This window comes from Vidua macroura, chromosome 20 (assembly GCF_024509145.1).
Source record: "Vidua macroura isolate BioBank_ID:100142 chromosome 20, ASM2450914v1, whole genome shotgun sequence".
Taxonomy (NCBI): domain Eukaryota; kingdom Metazoa; phylum Chordata; class Aves; order Passeriformes; family Viduidae; genus Vidua; species Vidua macroura.
The window spans coordinates 9,408,632-9,424,066 of record NC_071590.1 but is presented as its reverse complement, the minus strand read 5'-3'; the positions used below and the strand labels follow the sequence as shown (position 1 = coordinate 9,424,066).

Genomic DNA, 15,435 nt, shown 5'->3' with positions numbered 1-15,435 from the left:
CCATTTCCTCCTGTGAATTCCATACCCAGTAATGAGTGCATCTGCATTTCCCTCTCCCTGGGAACTCCTGGTTGCTGGGCTCCTTCCAGCCACAGTCTCAGACAGCTGCCTCCCTCAGGAGCCTTGGCACTGCTGCCAGGGATGCTTGCCCACCTGCCTTGGCCTGTGTCTTGCCCAGCCACATAATTCATTCCCAGAGAGCCAATATTTCATGGCATGGCATATTCAAAAACATTCATACACCTATAGCTCTCTATATATGATGTATCTATGTTATATAAATACACAAACCCACACGTTTTTACAATGGTTTTGTAGAAAAATGAGTGTTTCTCTTTTATCTGAGAATTTAAAAGAGAGAAGAGAGTAACAGTGAGGAGCAAGTCTCTGTTCTGTCTAGGACCAAAGTGATGTAGCAGTTGAAATCTCACAAGGGAGCAGCCCGTGGCATCTGTTGAGGTTCTCCTGGGGAAACCAGAGCTGTGCACAGTTGTCAGTGCAGGCAGCTTTATGTCACAGGGGCCCTTCAGATGCACCAAGTGGCCATGTGGGCCAGGAGGCACTTTGGATGGGACTGGTGAAAGGGACACTGGGGGCAGATTGGATCTGCTGCTTCTACCTGCCCATCTGCTGCATCTGAGTGTTGTGGAAACCTGCAGAGTTTGAGTCTTCCTTCTTCTGTGCTGCACAGAAAATTGGGATAAGACTCAAAAGGGTACAAAAGAATATGAAAATATATTTAGTAGTGCACAGCACCATTAGATTTGCATTTTGGCAGGATTTTTTTTTCTAGATTCCTGCCTTGTTTCACTTGTAGCCCACAAAGTGAAACCAGGGAAGGAAGGGGCTCATTTTGTTTATTTTATTAACATTTATTAACAGCTCAATACTGTTACACAGTACAGTATACATATGTGTGCAAATACACATTTCAAATGGTTTAGTACTGAAAACTTTTTAAAGAAAGAAGAATGAGTAGAAGCTAAATTCCAGCAAATTAATGAACTTAAAGGGGGTTTGCATATTTGATTGAATTATCCCTTGTTTCCTTTGTGTGACTTCTGTACCTTTCACATGTTGTTTGCATGTTTGAATTCACACAGTCCCGTTCATGGCACATAATGGAATTGCCATGGAAATAGGTAACTCTGCATCACCAGAAAGTGTGACATCCTCATTTCATGTTTATTTCCTTTCTTCCTTATCTCTCCACTCTGAATTCATTTTTCCATTGCACAGTAGATGCAACATCTGAAACGTGGCCAATTAAAGAACTTGTGTTATTTGAATTATAAGACTTTTAACTCAGATTTTAATTCATATATTAAGAATTCTTTAAGCTGGATGTGAAATGGAAAGAATAATAGAATAATAACCACTAGAGACAGCAGAGTATCTAGAGGACATAATGCAAATGGCAATAACAGAGGAATTACTGTCTGATTGTCTTTGAACTTTTGTCTTCTGGATTTATTCAGGTGAAGTCCCTGACAATGGAGTCCAAGCAGCTTTCCCCCAGAAGCCACCTGTACAGAGCTGCTGAGCCCAGCTCCATGGCTGTGCTTACCTGCAGCTCTGCCCTGCCTTTAGCTGCAGCCTGGCTTTGCTGTGCTCTCGCTTCCTCGGGGGGCTCTAATTGCCAGCAAATGGCTCGGTGGGGCTGAGGGGGGCTGCTCCATCTGTCTGCCACGTCAGTGCTGAGAGGAGCCGTGGCGCCGTTTCGGGGTCGCTCTTTGGAGCTGTCTCTCGGAGGCAGAATGCAGCAGTTTCTCTCCGTTTCTCTACAGCATTTCTGCCGATTGTTCGGCTCCATTAAGTGTGCAGGGGAAATAAAAGCCTGAATGACCAAGTCACAAGGGGGTATGGATAGACCCTTTCTTTGTCCACACTCAGAACATTGCATTAGGTCTCATTATCCATTTATAATAAGTGACCTTTGCCCCCTGGGTCATTGAAAAACCCTCAGTGTGCTTTTTAGCACAGAGTACCTCTGTCAGCAGCCGGGCAGAACAATGAGACGTCTGGCAGGCTGCTCGGAGGGCTGCACGGCCAGGTTTTCATAAATAAGAGGTTTGATGCCAAAACACAAGGCCAAAATCTTCCTTAGTCTTTGAAAAATATAAACCAGGCCGGTGACTTCTTGTGCTTAACAGAGAATATTCAAAAAATCCTGCGTTAGGTTATCAACACACGGTTCAGCTTTTAATGTTTTTAAAGAATCTGAAAGTTTTATTTGCAGCTAGAAAGGAAGGAACAAGGAACCATTGTTTGAAAAAATGTTTTGTACAACAAGTGTCCAAGACCTTTATCCCAAGGGTATTTGTAAGTGGATCAGCACAGCTGTTTCCTTGCTTTGAGGTCATCTGTGACATCTGCTGCAGAAACCTGCATCAGTGTGTGCAGCTCGTGTCTACCTGAGCACGTTGCCACAGCTCGGGCTGCTGCACAGGTGAGAAGGTGGGAAGTGAAGGATTTACAGCTTTCTGTAAGTTCATGGCTTGAAAGTGAACTTGCATGTTAAATTCCACAGCCTGCTGGCCTGCAGGAAGTGTCAGGATCCTGATCCGAACTCTGCAGCAGGTCAGAGAGAATATCACCAGTCCTGAGAGCTCCTTCTGACAGAGCAGATTCCAGGTTCACTTGTTCCCATGAGTCCATCCCACAAACTCCTGGATTAATTACAATCCTCAGGTTTTCAGTGCTGGGTTTTAGGTATCAGATATTTCTCTACACTCCTCACATTTACTACATAATATTCTACCTTATTTGTGCCTCTGATATTCCCTCTTCATTCACCTGTGTCCTGAGCAACTTCCAAATCTAACCACAACAGAAGGAAATCTGAGTCACATTTTATTCTTCCTAGATGTTTTTGCTATAACATAAATAGCATCATGTGGTGTAAAGTGTCCTAGCAGGCCTGGCAGGGAGGAGAGTTGTGCCAGGCACTGCACGTGTGCACGGGAGGGTTTTGGTGTCCACAGGAACTTGCAATGTTTAAGCTTTCTCCACAGAATTGCCAAGTTTTGTCATTAATTACTCTTTAAATCCTGCCTTCTTCCTGCTGTTTGGTACTTAGGAATTAAGGTGCTTTGGGTTGTATAAACTCTTGAGGATGCTGTTAAGATGTGCTTTCCATGTCCGTGACAATCCCCTGGCTGTGTTCAGGTTTCTTTCAAATGAATTCTTTCCTCTCTTTTACCTGAAGTTTTGCATATTTGACTGACTTATTCCTTGTTTCCTTTGTGTGACTGCTTTCACGTGTTTTTTACATGTTTGAATTCACAGTCAGTGTTCATGGCACATAATGGAATTGCCATGGAAATAGGTAACTCTGCATCACCAGAAAGTCTGACATCCTCATTTCATATTTCTTTCCTTTCTTCCTTTTCTCTCCACTCTGAATTCACTTTTCTATTGCACAGTAGATGCAATATCTGAAATGTGGCCAATTAACACATTAATGAATAAACCCCCTAAAATTGACCAAAAACTGCCCCAAAAAGGTATTGAATAGACTGAGATCTGATTTCTCTCCTCTGCCTCTGCAAAGAGCACCTTCACATTCCAAGCAAGGGTTTTGGCTCATCAGGACCAATTTCATGGACATGGCCTACAGTTGTCAGAAGTGGGCCAGTGACAAGAATTAATATATTAACTGGTGTGCAGTACTCTGACAAATTGCTTACTAAATACATCAAAATTGATTGGGCATTCTGTGTTTAAATTGACAAATGACTGCATTAGGGGAAGGAGGGAAATCCATTAATTACAGCTGCCCTCAACCATAGGAAATGTAATCGTATAAATATAGATTTTGTTAAAACAAAAGTCTGTACTTTACTCCCGTGTTGCTGGTAAGTGTACTTGCACCTCTTTGCTATTAAACCTGCAATAGGAGGTTTTGAAGACAGATCTTTGCAATTGGCTTTTAAATAATCAAAGAGCATTTCTGTTGTGTTAAAAGGAAAGATGCAGTGCTTCTGCATCCCGCTCTGACCGCTTCTGGAAATTGTTTCTCTCTCAGAAAAATGGACCTGTAGCTGAGGCTTCTGCTGTCTCATTAATTGTTTATTCTAAATGCAATGTAATTTGTATTCCAAGATGTGAGCATTCAAACCAGCACTCTGTATACTCCTTCCTTGTCCCTGTACTGCTCTCCAAGTCATACTTGCAGGGCTGTTACATTTTTCTGAGAAAGAATTTGCACTTGAGTTAGGCCTGAAGATACAATCAGTTTTATAGGCTTCGTTAAGGGATTCTTGAAAAGATTAAGGCCTGTATTTATAGCTGCCTTTGACTTTTGGCTGTTATAACAGATTTTCATTGCTGGAGCAACTGTTGCACATATCTTGTGTTTCACTGAAAATGGCTTTCATTATAAGTCCAATTTAGTAATTGTCCATTGTCTTCAAAGGGAGGGGGTGAGCCTTTCCCTGCAGTTTGTTTGGGTTAAATGATAACACCATTTATACAGATAATCTCTGTAGCTCTGACATCATGTTTGCACTTCCTGCTCCCTCTAATGAAAGCTGTTCACCCTGGGCAAGACTTCTGTCTCCAAGCAGCATCGTGGTTCTTTATGGCCCCTTTTATGTTCCTTTCATACATTCCACTGACAGAAATAAAAATTACATCCACAGAGATAGTGAGTATTGTGGAAAGTCTGAGGGTAAGATAGTGTAAGAGAGTGTATTAAATAACTGTGAATATGTGCTGTGAACACAGACACTGTGAAAACCAAGCTGTGATGCCTGGAATGACAGCCAAGGAGTGCCACAGGAGGAATCTGGACATTCTGGTCCTCCAGCCCTCCTCAGTGCACAGCAGAACATGGTGCTGCTCTGCTCACAGCTGAATGAACTGGACTGATAATCCCATTTAATGCTGTACCTCTTCCTTTCTCCTTGCATTCTTTTGAGGGTGCATCTTTAACAGTGGATTTGGGATGGAGGAATGCAGGTGCTGGTACATCCCCTTCTATATATGTAACTATAGAGTTGTGTAACATTTCTGGGGAGGCCAGAGCTGCTCTTGCTCTGGGTATGTTCAATGTCTGTCACAACGAGCTGGGTTTCAAACAGTAAAACTGATCAAAAGCAGAGCCTGTGCAGTAACAACAATTACTCTGCTGTGTGGTTACGAGGTGTTCAAAGCCTCTTTCTGCTCTGGCTCTGTGGCAGGGCCATGCTCAAGCAGGAGCTTGGGGCAGTTTCAGCTGCTCCATTCCAGCATCTCTGCTGGGCTTTACTGGTTCTGCTCTTGGCCAGTTGAACATAGCCCATTTCTGGAGTCCACTGCTATCCAAACCCAGCTCTGACCTTGCCCTGGAGTGGGGGAGTTTCACCTGAGGTCACTCGAGCTGCTGTGGAGAGGAGCTGGAACAAGCCATGGGATATGGGACATTTCCACCTGCCTCATTTTCCTGTGCTGGTCGTGTGAATGGTTCCCAAACTCCTGCCCATCAGCTGTACCCAGTGCCACAGGTGAGGGCCTTGCCACCAAGTTGTGTCAGTTGAGTGTTCCAGGCTTAAAACTGCAAAATCAGAGTGCCAGAGAAGCCATTTTTCCATTTTCTAGATTCTCACTTTGCCATTTTATTCTTTCTACCCAATGTTGCCTCAAATCAGTGAATCATCATGAAATTCTTTATTATAGTACTACTATATTATATATATGTGTATGTATATGTAATATAGTAGTACTATATATATATATATATATATATATTTATGACTAAGGTTACAATATTCTTGGAGAAAACTTAATTCCAAGCAGAATGTGTTTGGGTTTTCCTGGAAAGAGTCACAAATGGTGAAAATGGAATTTTCAAGTTTGCCTCTTACACTTGGAGGCATGACAGATTGCAGATTAATCTGCCTCCCCTTCCTCTTCCAGAAAATGTGTTTCTAATGAAATTGAGTTCATGGTATTTTTTTTTTTTATGGAAAACTACATTTCCCTAAAACTGTAGCCTGCACTTTCTGCTCCCTGCAAGAACCAGGACTGAGTGTTAAAGGAAGCAGATTTAATTTCTGGCAGAGCACTGAGTGATTGGGGTAAATAGATAAATCGTTGAGTGAGCAGTGGAGTAACTCACGATACATTCTCACGAAATACTTGTGAAATAATACAGATGACAATGAACTCTGCAAGGTGCACTGGCTGCTGGGAATGTGCCTGTTGAGGTTCTGATGCAGGGACACACCTGGGCCTGTGCGTGGCTTCATCAGCTCAGCCCCAGCTCGCCCGCCCTAAGGCGCGCGTTATAAACCGACCGCTGGAAACAGCGCCGGCACAGCAACTCAAACACTTTCAGATGTGTACAAACAACAGTAATGAACAAGGGCACATGCTGAAATGGTTCTTTCCTCCTCTTGCATGGTCATCTGGAAGTCCTTAGAGCAGGGTCCGTGAGCACGCAGGGGTCAGTTTTCAAAGCGGCGTGCGGGGATTTCGCCGCGCGCCTCCCATTGCCGTTAATGGGAGTCAAACGGGTAAATCCCCACGCACCGCTTTGAAAATTTACTACTAAGCCTCTTGACTTCTCACTACATACTTTGATTGTAACAGTAATCCATGGTTAACATAATTTTCCCGACAATAATGTCAAACATACTTTTGAAGTCGGTGAATTATAGAAATAGTTACCTCTTCCATAATACTTTAAAGATGGCCATCAGATGGATTTCACCGTGGGTTCGTGCAGTTGAAATTATTCTTTAACTCAGAAAAGAGTATATTTGTTCTGTTGTGGTGCCCACCTGATTGTCTGCTCACAGGCTGAGTGCTGAGCAGCTTTAAGGTGCTCCATCCTGTGAATAATACCGGGTTCTAGCTCTGCACAGATTTAAAAGTGCGTTGGACTTGACTGGCCTCCTAAGGGAACTTTGGAGACAGAAGCTGAAATTAAGCCCAGGGAATGTATACCAGTCTTTCTTGGGGAAAAAAATCCAGGCTGTTGACTGTCAGACCAGTGTGAGTAAGGAGCAAGTAAAGCAGTTGTCAAAAAAAAAAAAATCTAAGAAGAATTAATCTTCTAATTACAGAGTTCCCTATGTCTTTATTAAAGTGCTGATACAGAGAGTGGATGGTCCATAAAGCTCCAAATAACTGTGGCCAGTACACAAATAATGAATGAATCCAGCTCTAATCAATTGGTGGTGTGAAATAACTGTCAGTCTGGCTAAACTTCTGCTTTATAGCCCTTTTTAAGCTTAATTTTACTATATTTATGCATATGAGAATCTCAGAAAGATCTAACAGGAAAAAAAAAAAACGAGCAGGGAGCAGTTTGGGTAAAAGAGGATATTTTAATTTGCGTGCCATGCTCCTGTAGGAGTTTACAAGCTGAAAACTGCATTAAAACCAGAACTTTGTTCAGTAACGTGCAGCCACAAGAAAAATTACATGGAGCATATCTCCAGCCTACAAACAGTTTATTGTTAACATGGCTGTGAGTGTTCTGCCTAAAATGAAATCCTGGCCTTTGCTTTGTTGTCACACTTGAGCAGTGCTAGAGCCGGAGGCACAGAGCAGCAACTGCTGGATGTGAACTGCACAGCTGTGGGACACCAAAAGCAGCCCCTGACAGAGCTGAGATCACATCAGTAACAGGGAAGAGAGGTGAATGTGGTGAATTTGGAGTGGCTCCATGAACCAGAACCATCACATTCTGCTGGTGATGCCGTGGAACAAAGGCATGAAGGAAATAATTCAACTTTGTGGAGTTGAATTCCAGCACAAAGACCCCTGAATTTGTTGACAATCATGTGATTACCTCAGGTCTCTACAGCACCTAGATGTAACTGAGGAACCAGAGAAAAAGCATCAAAATCAGGTGTTAGGGTGGGGTTCTTATGAAAACAAGGGATATGTCATTTTTATCCTGTACCTGTTCACCACAGACATCACTGGAGACTGGAGGGGTTAGTTAAGAGTACATTGACCTGTTTTTACTGCATGTTAGAAACTGATTTGACATTATTAATGTTAATTATATTAAATTATAATTGTGGAGATGGAAAAGGCAAGCTCTTTGGGTGTCTGCAGGCATGTGCATGGCAGGCAGCACCAAACAAACAGGCTTTGTGGTGCTCAAATGCCTTTGTTTGCTCTTAATTTGGACAAACATGCAGCCCTTAGAGAAGAGCACATTGGGAATTTCATATATAACTCTCAATTAAATTGAATTGTGCAAAGCTTATTTCTATAAATGAGGAAATGAAAACCTTTTGGTTCGAGAAGTACACAAAACTAAGTAAAACTAATGATTTATTGTTCCCAAATTAAAGCCATAAGTGCTCACACTACAATTGAACTGTAGTGGGTCTTTGTTCCAACACTTTTATGCTGCTGAAAGATGATTATTTATAATCTTTGAAGGAAGATTTGTCTTAGCTTTAGGTATTTATTGTACAATTAGCCCATCCATGAACAAATCCACTGTGAGTTAATTCCAATATTCCTCCAATGTGTATTTATCTAGGTCTTGCTCACGTGGCAGGAATGTCTGTGCAAATTATTTGAGATTAATACAAATTGTTTGTTTTCTTTACTTGTCAGTAAATATCATGGAGAAGTTTTTAAACAATTAGGGGTTTTTTTTCATGCTTATTCATGGAACTGTGTGAATCAGGTCCTGGAATTCCAGAGAAATATCAGCTCTGCTGTATTTCAGCCTTTGCTTTGGCTTGTGTTGACACTTGTGTCTCCACAGTCCCTTCTGTGCAGTTTTCCTGGCACTAACAATTATCACACAAATAACTTCATTTGCAATGTGGTTTTTTCCAGATACAATCTTCCTTCAATATAATGGTAACATCAGTGCTGTCAGTGCAGAGAAGGGAGGCTGTCACCTTTTCCCTTGAAGGAGGACAGAGAGTAAAGGTGCCATTATTACTTTTGAGCAGCTCAAAGATCCTTTTTGCCCCTTGCCAAATATTGATGGCAAAACTCTGATTTTTGCTATAGGTATCAGTCCAGTTTTTCAGAAGTGTCCTTGAATGCTCATTTTGGGATTGATTTAATGAGCAGACTGTAGGAACTCATGTCCTGTCATACTGCACAGACAGAAGTTGCATGTTTGAATTCTCACCTTAGATTTTTAGTAAACACTTTATTTTTTGTACTTTTTCACTTTGTGTTTGTGTATTTCTAGGTTAAACAAACTCAGTTGTAGATATTTGATGTGTTTGTTCCAGATGTTGGTGTGAGAACAGAAAAAGTTAAAAGTTAGCATGGCTCAGACACAAGGCATTGAATTGATCATTTTAGGAAGGTACAAACCACCTGCAATTGCAGTAAAATATCTCTGTGCAGCCAAGGCTTTCTTGCTCCTGCTCTGTGTCTGCTCCATTTGTGACTTTTCCCAATGAAAGAGAAATTACAGGAGAACCAGTAAAAAACACTTGCTACAAAGCTTTGCAAGAATTGGAATTTCATTATTTGTTATCCTGCGTGGTTGGGAAATTCTTTAGAAATTCAAAATACTCTGTGTTGCAGCATCAGAATAACCTCATTGATGGGTGGGAGTCTGTTGTAATTTCCAGTGTGAATTCAGATTTTCAAGCTGGAAGATAAAAGATTACTCCTGAGCTCAAATTCCTGGAAATGTCCTTCCAGAGTTAAATTAATCTCATCTTGGAGCTTGATACTGATGTGTGAGGTGTGTGCCCAGAACAGGGGGAAAAGAGAAAAAGGGGGCTTTGCATTTTTACACTGTGTTTGTCCCTACAACCTCAAGGGCATTTTTAACTTGGAAAAAGATGCCCATATGAACATGTGTAACAAGCAGCACAGGGATGGCAGATCTCCAGCGAGGATCACTTCTCTGGTAAGGTCACTTCTCCCAGCACACTGCACATTCCCACTGGGAATGGTGGGAGTAGGGCCCGTGGAGAGCTGGGATCCCCCATCCCAGCCAGCCCCTCTAAGCTGCTTTTGTGATAGGTGTGGCACAGAAATGCTGCTTTATTAAACAGCCAAATAAATGACTGAGGGCTGACCTCAGCTGAGGCTTTATCACTGCTGCCCTGCTGGTGAACTCTCAGGCAGAGCTTTTCCATGGAATTCAGCATTTCATCACTCCTGGGTGGAAAGAGTTAATGCTGAGCTCGGAAGCTGCGTGGAAACACAAGACCTGTGGCTCCTCAGGGAAAGGCTTCCAGTGCAGCACCAAAACTAATCATTGGTTCAGCTTCTTAGTTGTTTTTTCAAATTTCTTTCTCGCTGTAAAGCCATCTTGAACCTCCAGTAAGATGTAAAAGTATTCCCCAAGGGAGAAATACAGTGACCAAGCAGGGGGGATGCTGCTCCCTGGGCTGTGGTTTTGCAGCTTCCCTAATCTTGACAGCTCTGGTAGTTGCCCCTGGGATAGAAAGAACAAAAAAAAAAATTAGATCAGTCCATAAAGTTCCCGTTGGTTTGAAAGCAAAACCATCTGCTGGAGCCATGAAGTTTGTTAGGGAGTTCAGTAACAGGAAAGCCTGCAGTTGATCCGCTGTGCTCTCTGAAACAGGCAGCAGGATTCAGAGTAGGGAGCCAGGAGATGTGGGGAGCATGAGGGCAACAGCAAAGTGGGTCAAAATAATGGGTTTGCTTCTTTGGTTTTAAGTATAAACTTTGAGGAAGAGAAGTGGGTGCTGTGATTTCCTATTCAGATTGTACTGTGAATCCTCAGGAAGGAGTGTGTGTTCTCTAACAGGAGTTTGGACTAGACAGACACGTCCCTCAGTCATGGAATTCAGTCTGTCACGGATGTAAGGAAGCAAATGGAGGTGGTTTCTGTATTATCTGAAAACTGGTGAAGACAGAGCTGAAATTACTCCTGGGGCTGTCAAGGCATGGGTGTGCACAGGCACAGACTGGGCATTGCAAGGAAAATGGCAGATCACAGGATCCCAGGATGGTTTGGGTTGGGAGAGACCTTAAAGATCTTTTATTCCACACCTCCCACTAGCTGTCCCAGGTTTCTCCAAGCCCCATCCAGCCTGGCCTTGGGCACTGCCAGGGATTCAGGGCCAGCCACAGCTGCTCTGGGCACCTGTGCCAGGGCATCCCCACCCTCCCAGGGAGGAATTTCTTCCTAATGCATCTCATGGGAAAAACTTGGTGCTTTATCATAGAAGCACAGAACCATTAAGGTTGGAAAAGACTTCCAAAACCATTGAGCCCAAGCCATGCCCACAAAACCATACCAGGAAGTGCCATCTCTGCTCACTGTTTGAACCCTTCCAGGGATGTGACTCCACCACTTCCCTGGGCAGCCTCTTCCATTGCTTGACCACTCTTTTCCAGTGAAGAAATTTTTCCTAATATCCAGCCTGAGCTTCCTTTGTAAGAATATGTCCTAAGTTTTCTGACACTTGGAGTAATTCTGGAATAAGTTGGGCATTGAGCTGAATTTGAGACATTGCAAGTTTGAGAATATGGACACTCTGTGATCCAGAGGTGTGAAAAATGGCTCTGTAGCTTCAGATACTGACACACAAAACAGGATGGAAATCCCTTTATTCCATAAAATGCATGGATATATGCAAAGCTGTTTACAGAGGCGCCATTCTGCATTTATGGCTACCATTGTGTCTGCTTTGCCATTAAAACCCCAATTATGGGGGGTTTACTACATGGCTGTAAAAAATTCTAGTGGTTGGAAGCTTGACACATAAAGGTCAACCCTGCAATAATACAGTTTTAAAAAATTTTAAAATTTTAAAAACCTTGATTATAAAATGTGGAAATATAAAAATACATTGGTGTTTTAAGAACTTCAGGTTAAAAGAAGAAGAGCCAATGGGTTATCCTGGTGGCTGTATGGATACATCCAAGTCAAAGAGCAGGAATCTTTTCCTCCTTTTAATGTCAATATTTGAGCTCTTTCTGTGCTTCTAGAAAATTTGTTGTCGCAGATTTAGGAAAACATACATTGCTGTGCCATTAACTTATTTTAAAAGTGTGGGTTTTTTTTTTTAAATAAAGCATTTAACAGTAAGTCTGATTTGTGTTTTGTGGGTTTTTTCCAGTGGTGCCACCGGGGAGCCCTGGGCCCATCACCCGGCACGAGTCCTACGACAGCTTGGCCTCCGACCACAGCGGGCAGGAGGATGAGGAGTGGCTGTCACAGGTATGCTCTGGGGGCTTCCAGGTCAGGAAAACAGCATGGGAGCCACTGGAAGGAAAATTGACAACTTTCCTCCAAGTGGGAGGTAAACTTCCACAGCCAGGGTATTGCTGTGTGTAAAACTGACTGCGCTGCTGAGCGTGGGGATGGATCTGATGGTCCCAAACCAGATGAAGCCCCAGCACTCCTGACACAACCACATCCCTGGGAAGCTCAGTGTGAAGTGGGAAGTTTCAGCTGGCAACAGCAAGTGACCTGCCTCCCTTTTTCTCCTGGCTTGGTCCTTTTTGGACAGGGATGATGGAAGTTGGCAGAATGATGGTGCCTTTTGGGTGGTGACCTTCCTTTGACCATAAAAAAGGGGCAGTAGCTGGTTTACTTCCTTCCTTTCCTGGTTTATCATTTCCTACTGAGAATTCCTGTGACTTCTGGCCAGATATAAATACTGCATTGCTTTAAAACTATCATACTTGGTGGAAGATTTTTATATCTTTAGGTTTAATCTTTGTCTTGTTATCCAATCTTGCTTTGTCTCAGTCAATGAAGCTTCTCTGTAAGAACTCAGTAAATACTTGACCATTTGGCTCAAAACAGAACCTCAGTGTAAGAATGTAGGTCATGAATAATACACTGAGAATTAGTTCCTGTTAGAAATGAAAGGTTAGAGTTAAATAAATAAATAAAATTTACAAATGCTCTGGATTTGCCAAAGCAATTACAAGGTACCTGATCCATGGAATTCACCCTGACAAATTAGGTGGGTTTCCTCTGGTTTAAGAACAATGTTGTTATGAGAGTGATGCATTAAATGTGTTGCTGGGGTGTATGGCATAAATATGAAATATTTATGGATGGGATTTGCTTCTCCCACTGGTGAATAAATCATACACAGCTTTTTCCTGAAATGAGAGGTTAGGTTTCCACATGGACCTGTCCAGGAGGAGCATTCACTGGGGAATCCAGTCATGTGAATTCATTTACCTGTCTGAGGTTTCAGATGTGGCTGCACATTGAGGTGTCTCATTTGTTTGTGCTGTGTCTGATTTCTCAGAGCACAAAGATGATGAAACTTCTCAATCAGGGCAGTCAACAGGAATTTTATCTCTGAGATCATTGGGACCAGCTTTCACCTGTAGTTTTCCACCTGTCCAGGACTGTTTGGAGGCATTTCCTTATTTTACTGTTTTGGTGAAACCTCAGGGAAAAAGAGATTATGGTAAACCTATGTTTATGGCTCCACATCCATCCCTCTAGAAGAGTAAATATATTTATAAAGGGGAAAAAAAATTCCCAAGTGATGTCACAGAACACAGATAATTCTGAGAATGCTCCTGGAATGTTTAATTCCTGCTGAGAGCAGGAGTGATGAGAGCCCTTGGAGCACGGCGACGCTGGCGCTCCCCGAGCAAGCCACTTCAGATTAAGCCTAAAGTGCAAGGATGTTTTTCAAAATTAAAGTGTTGTTATCATCAGTAACAGCAAGCAGTGAAAAAACACCGCCCTTCACTTCAACTTTTCAATTAGAACAGTGGGTAATGTGTGCTGTCAGTGGGAAGTAGATACAATATGTTTGTCCTGCACACAACAGGAGAGTGAATAGGAACATCTGGCCATAGCCTCAGTAAAATTGCAAAGGCATCTGTTTACCTCTCGGCTCTGTGACACTGATGGTTTCAAGCTTAAAATACACAGATTACTTTATCTGTGGCCTAATTTACGCTGCTGCATAAAAGCTACTTGCCTCAGAAATGGCTGCAGCCAAGCTGAGTTAGGCTGAGCTAAATGCAGAGCTGGAAATAGAGCTGCATAGGCTGTGGTTGTTGTCTGACATTAGCAGAGACCTGACATCACCCAGGGTTTCAAATTGCTCCTTAAAGATGGAGAATCACTGCTAGTTTACATCTATGTACCTATACAAAAATCTGTTTTCATGGATTCCCTCGCTAATTTGCATTTCTGCTGTGAAGCTGATTGGTGTTTTAGCAGAAACTGATAGGAACTTCATACTCTATTTTCTGTTTTAGAAGTATGAGTTCACCAGAGCTTAATATTTTCATTTTATCTTTCCTTTTACTGATCTTTAAAAGCTCTTTTTGATTTTTAGTCTTGATCTTAATGATTCTATTCTCTTGATTACAGAAGTTGTATGCTTTGTTTACCCTTTTATTTACAGTTTTCCTGATCACAAACACCCGACTTCTGTTGAATTGTCAGAATTTTGGTTAAATGGATGTGTTTGTGTGGACCCTGTGTGTGGCACATCCATGGCTGTGTTCCTGTGCTGAGCGTGACCTGGGCTCATCCCTGCACTCTTCCCATGGCTCTGGGTTATGGATCTTGTGCTTCCCACAAGATGCTCCGTGCCAGCCTCTCCTCACATGTGCCAACAGGAATTAGGAGCTGTGATTTGCAATCCAGCTCTCACTGTGTCCATGGGAAGCAGTTTAAGCTGTGAACTTTCACAAAGCAGCTGTAACAAAGCTGGAAGGAGCTCTCTGGAAGCGCTTCCCTCGCCCTGCTCGGGGTGGGGGATGTCTGGGGATGTGGCTTTTGGTTCCTCTCTCAGCTCCATGCAGATTCAAACAGAAACGTGTTCCCTGTTGGTCATAGCATTCCAGTTTTGGGGTGTATTTCATCATGGCAAGGGGAGGAAAGAACAGGGTCAGGTGAAGTGGTGGCCAGGATGAACAATTAGAATTAGAACAATTTAAGAACTGAAGTTCAGTGTCCTGAGGCTGGTGGTTCACGAGCTTTCAAGTCTCAGCAAGAAGCTCTTGGCTTTGGCTGAAGCATCTCTCTAGCAAAGACACCCCCAATTTTGCTTTGTTAAACATTCCTCAGAACACCCTGGCTCGGAGCACCCTTTTCACTTGAGAACAGCGGGATTCCAGAGTCCAGCATACCGAAGGAACCGCTCATTAATGAAGTTGCAGCTCTGTGTTAATCACTGCCCATATCCCCTTCCCACAGGTGGAAATCGTGACTCACACTGGGCCCCATCGGCGCCTGTGGATGGGCCCTCAGTTCCAGTTCAAAACCATCCATCCCTCAGGCCAAACCACCGTCATCTCCTCCAGCTCCTCCGTGCTGCAGTCGCACGGGCCCAGCGACACCCCGCAGCCTCTCCTGGACTTTGACACAGATGATCTCGATCTCAACAGCCTCAGGTAAAAATAAAACCAACTTCCCAGCTGTCTCACATTTGTTGTGTGTAGGATATGTCACAGTTTTTATCAGCCTTGTCCAGAGGAACGTCTCGGAAGAGTGCATGATGCACCAATGAGAAAAATCCGTCCAGGCCAAGCAGCTCAGAT

General features: G+C 42.9%; 1 protein-coding gene across 12 annotated transcripts in view; it reads left to right on the top strand.

The window, feature by feature from the left end:
- BCAS3 (BCAS3 microtubule associated cell migration factor) overlaps window positions 1-15,435 on the top strand; it is a 299,013-nt gene that overhangs the window by 109,540 nt on the left and 174,038 nt on the right. For all 12 annotated transcript variants that reach the window (XR_008440115.1, XM_053995311.1, XM_053995318.1 and 9 more), the window contains 2 exons: window positions 12,024-12,124; window positions 15,092-15,288. Coding sequence is in view for 11 of the 12 variants with exons in the window: in XM_053995311.1 (XP_053851286.1) it covers window positions 12,024-12,124; window positions 15,092-15,288 (298 nt within the window). In the remaining variant the exon portion in view is untranslated. The remainder of the gene's footprint in view (window positions 1-12,023; window positions 12,125-15,091; window positions 15,289-15,435) is intronic.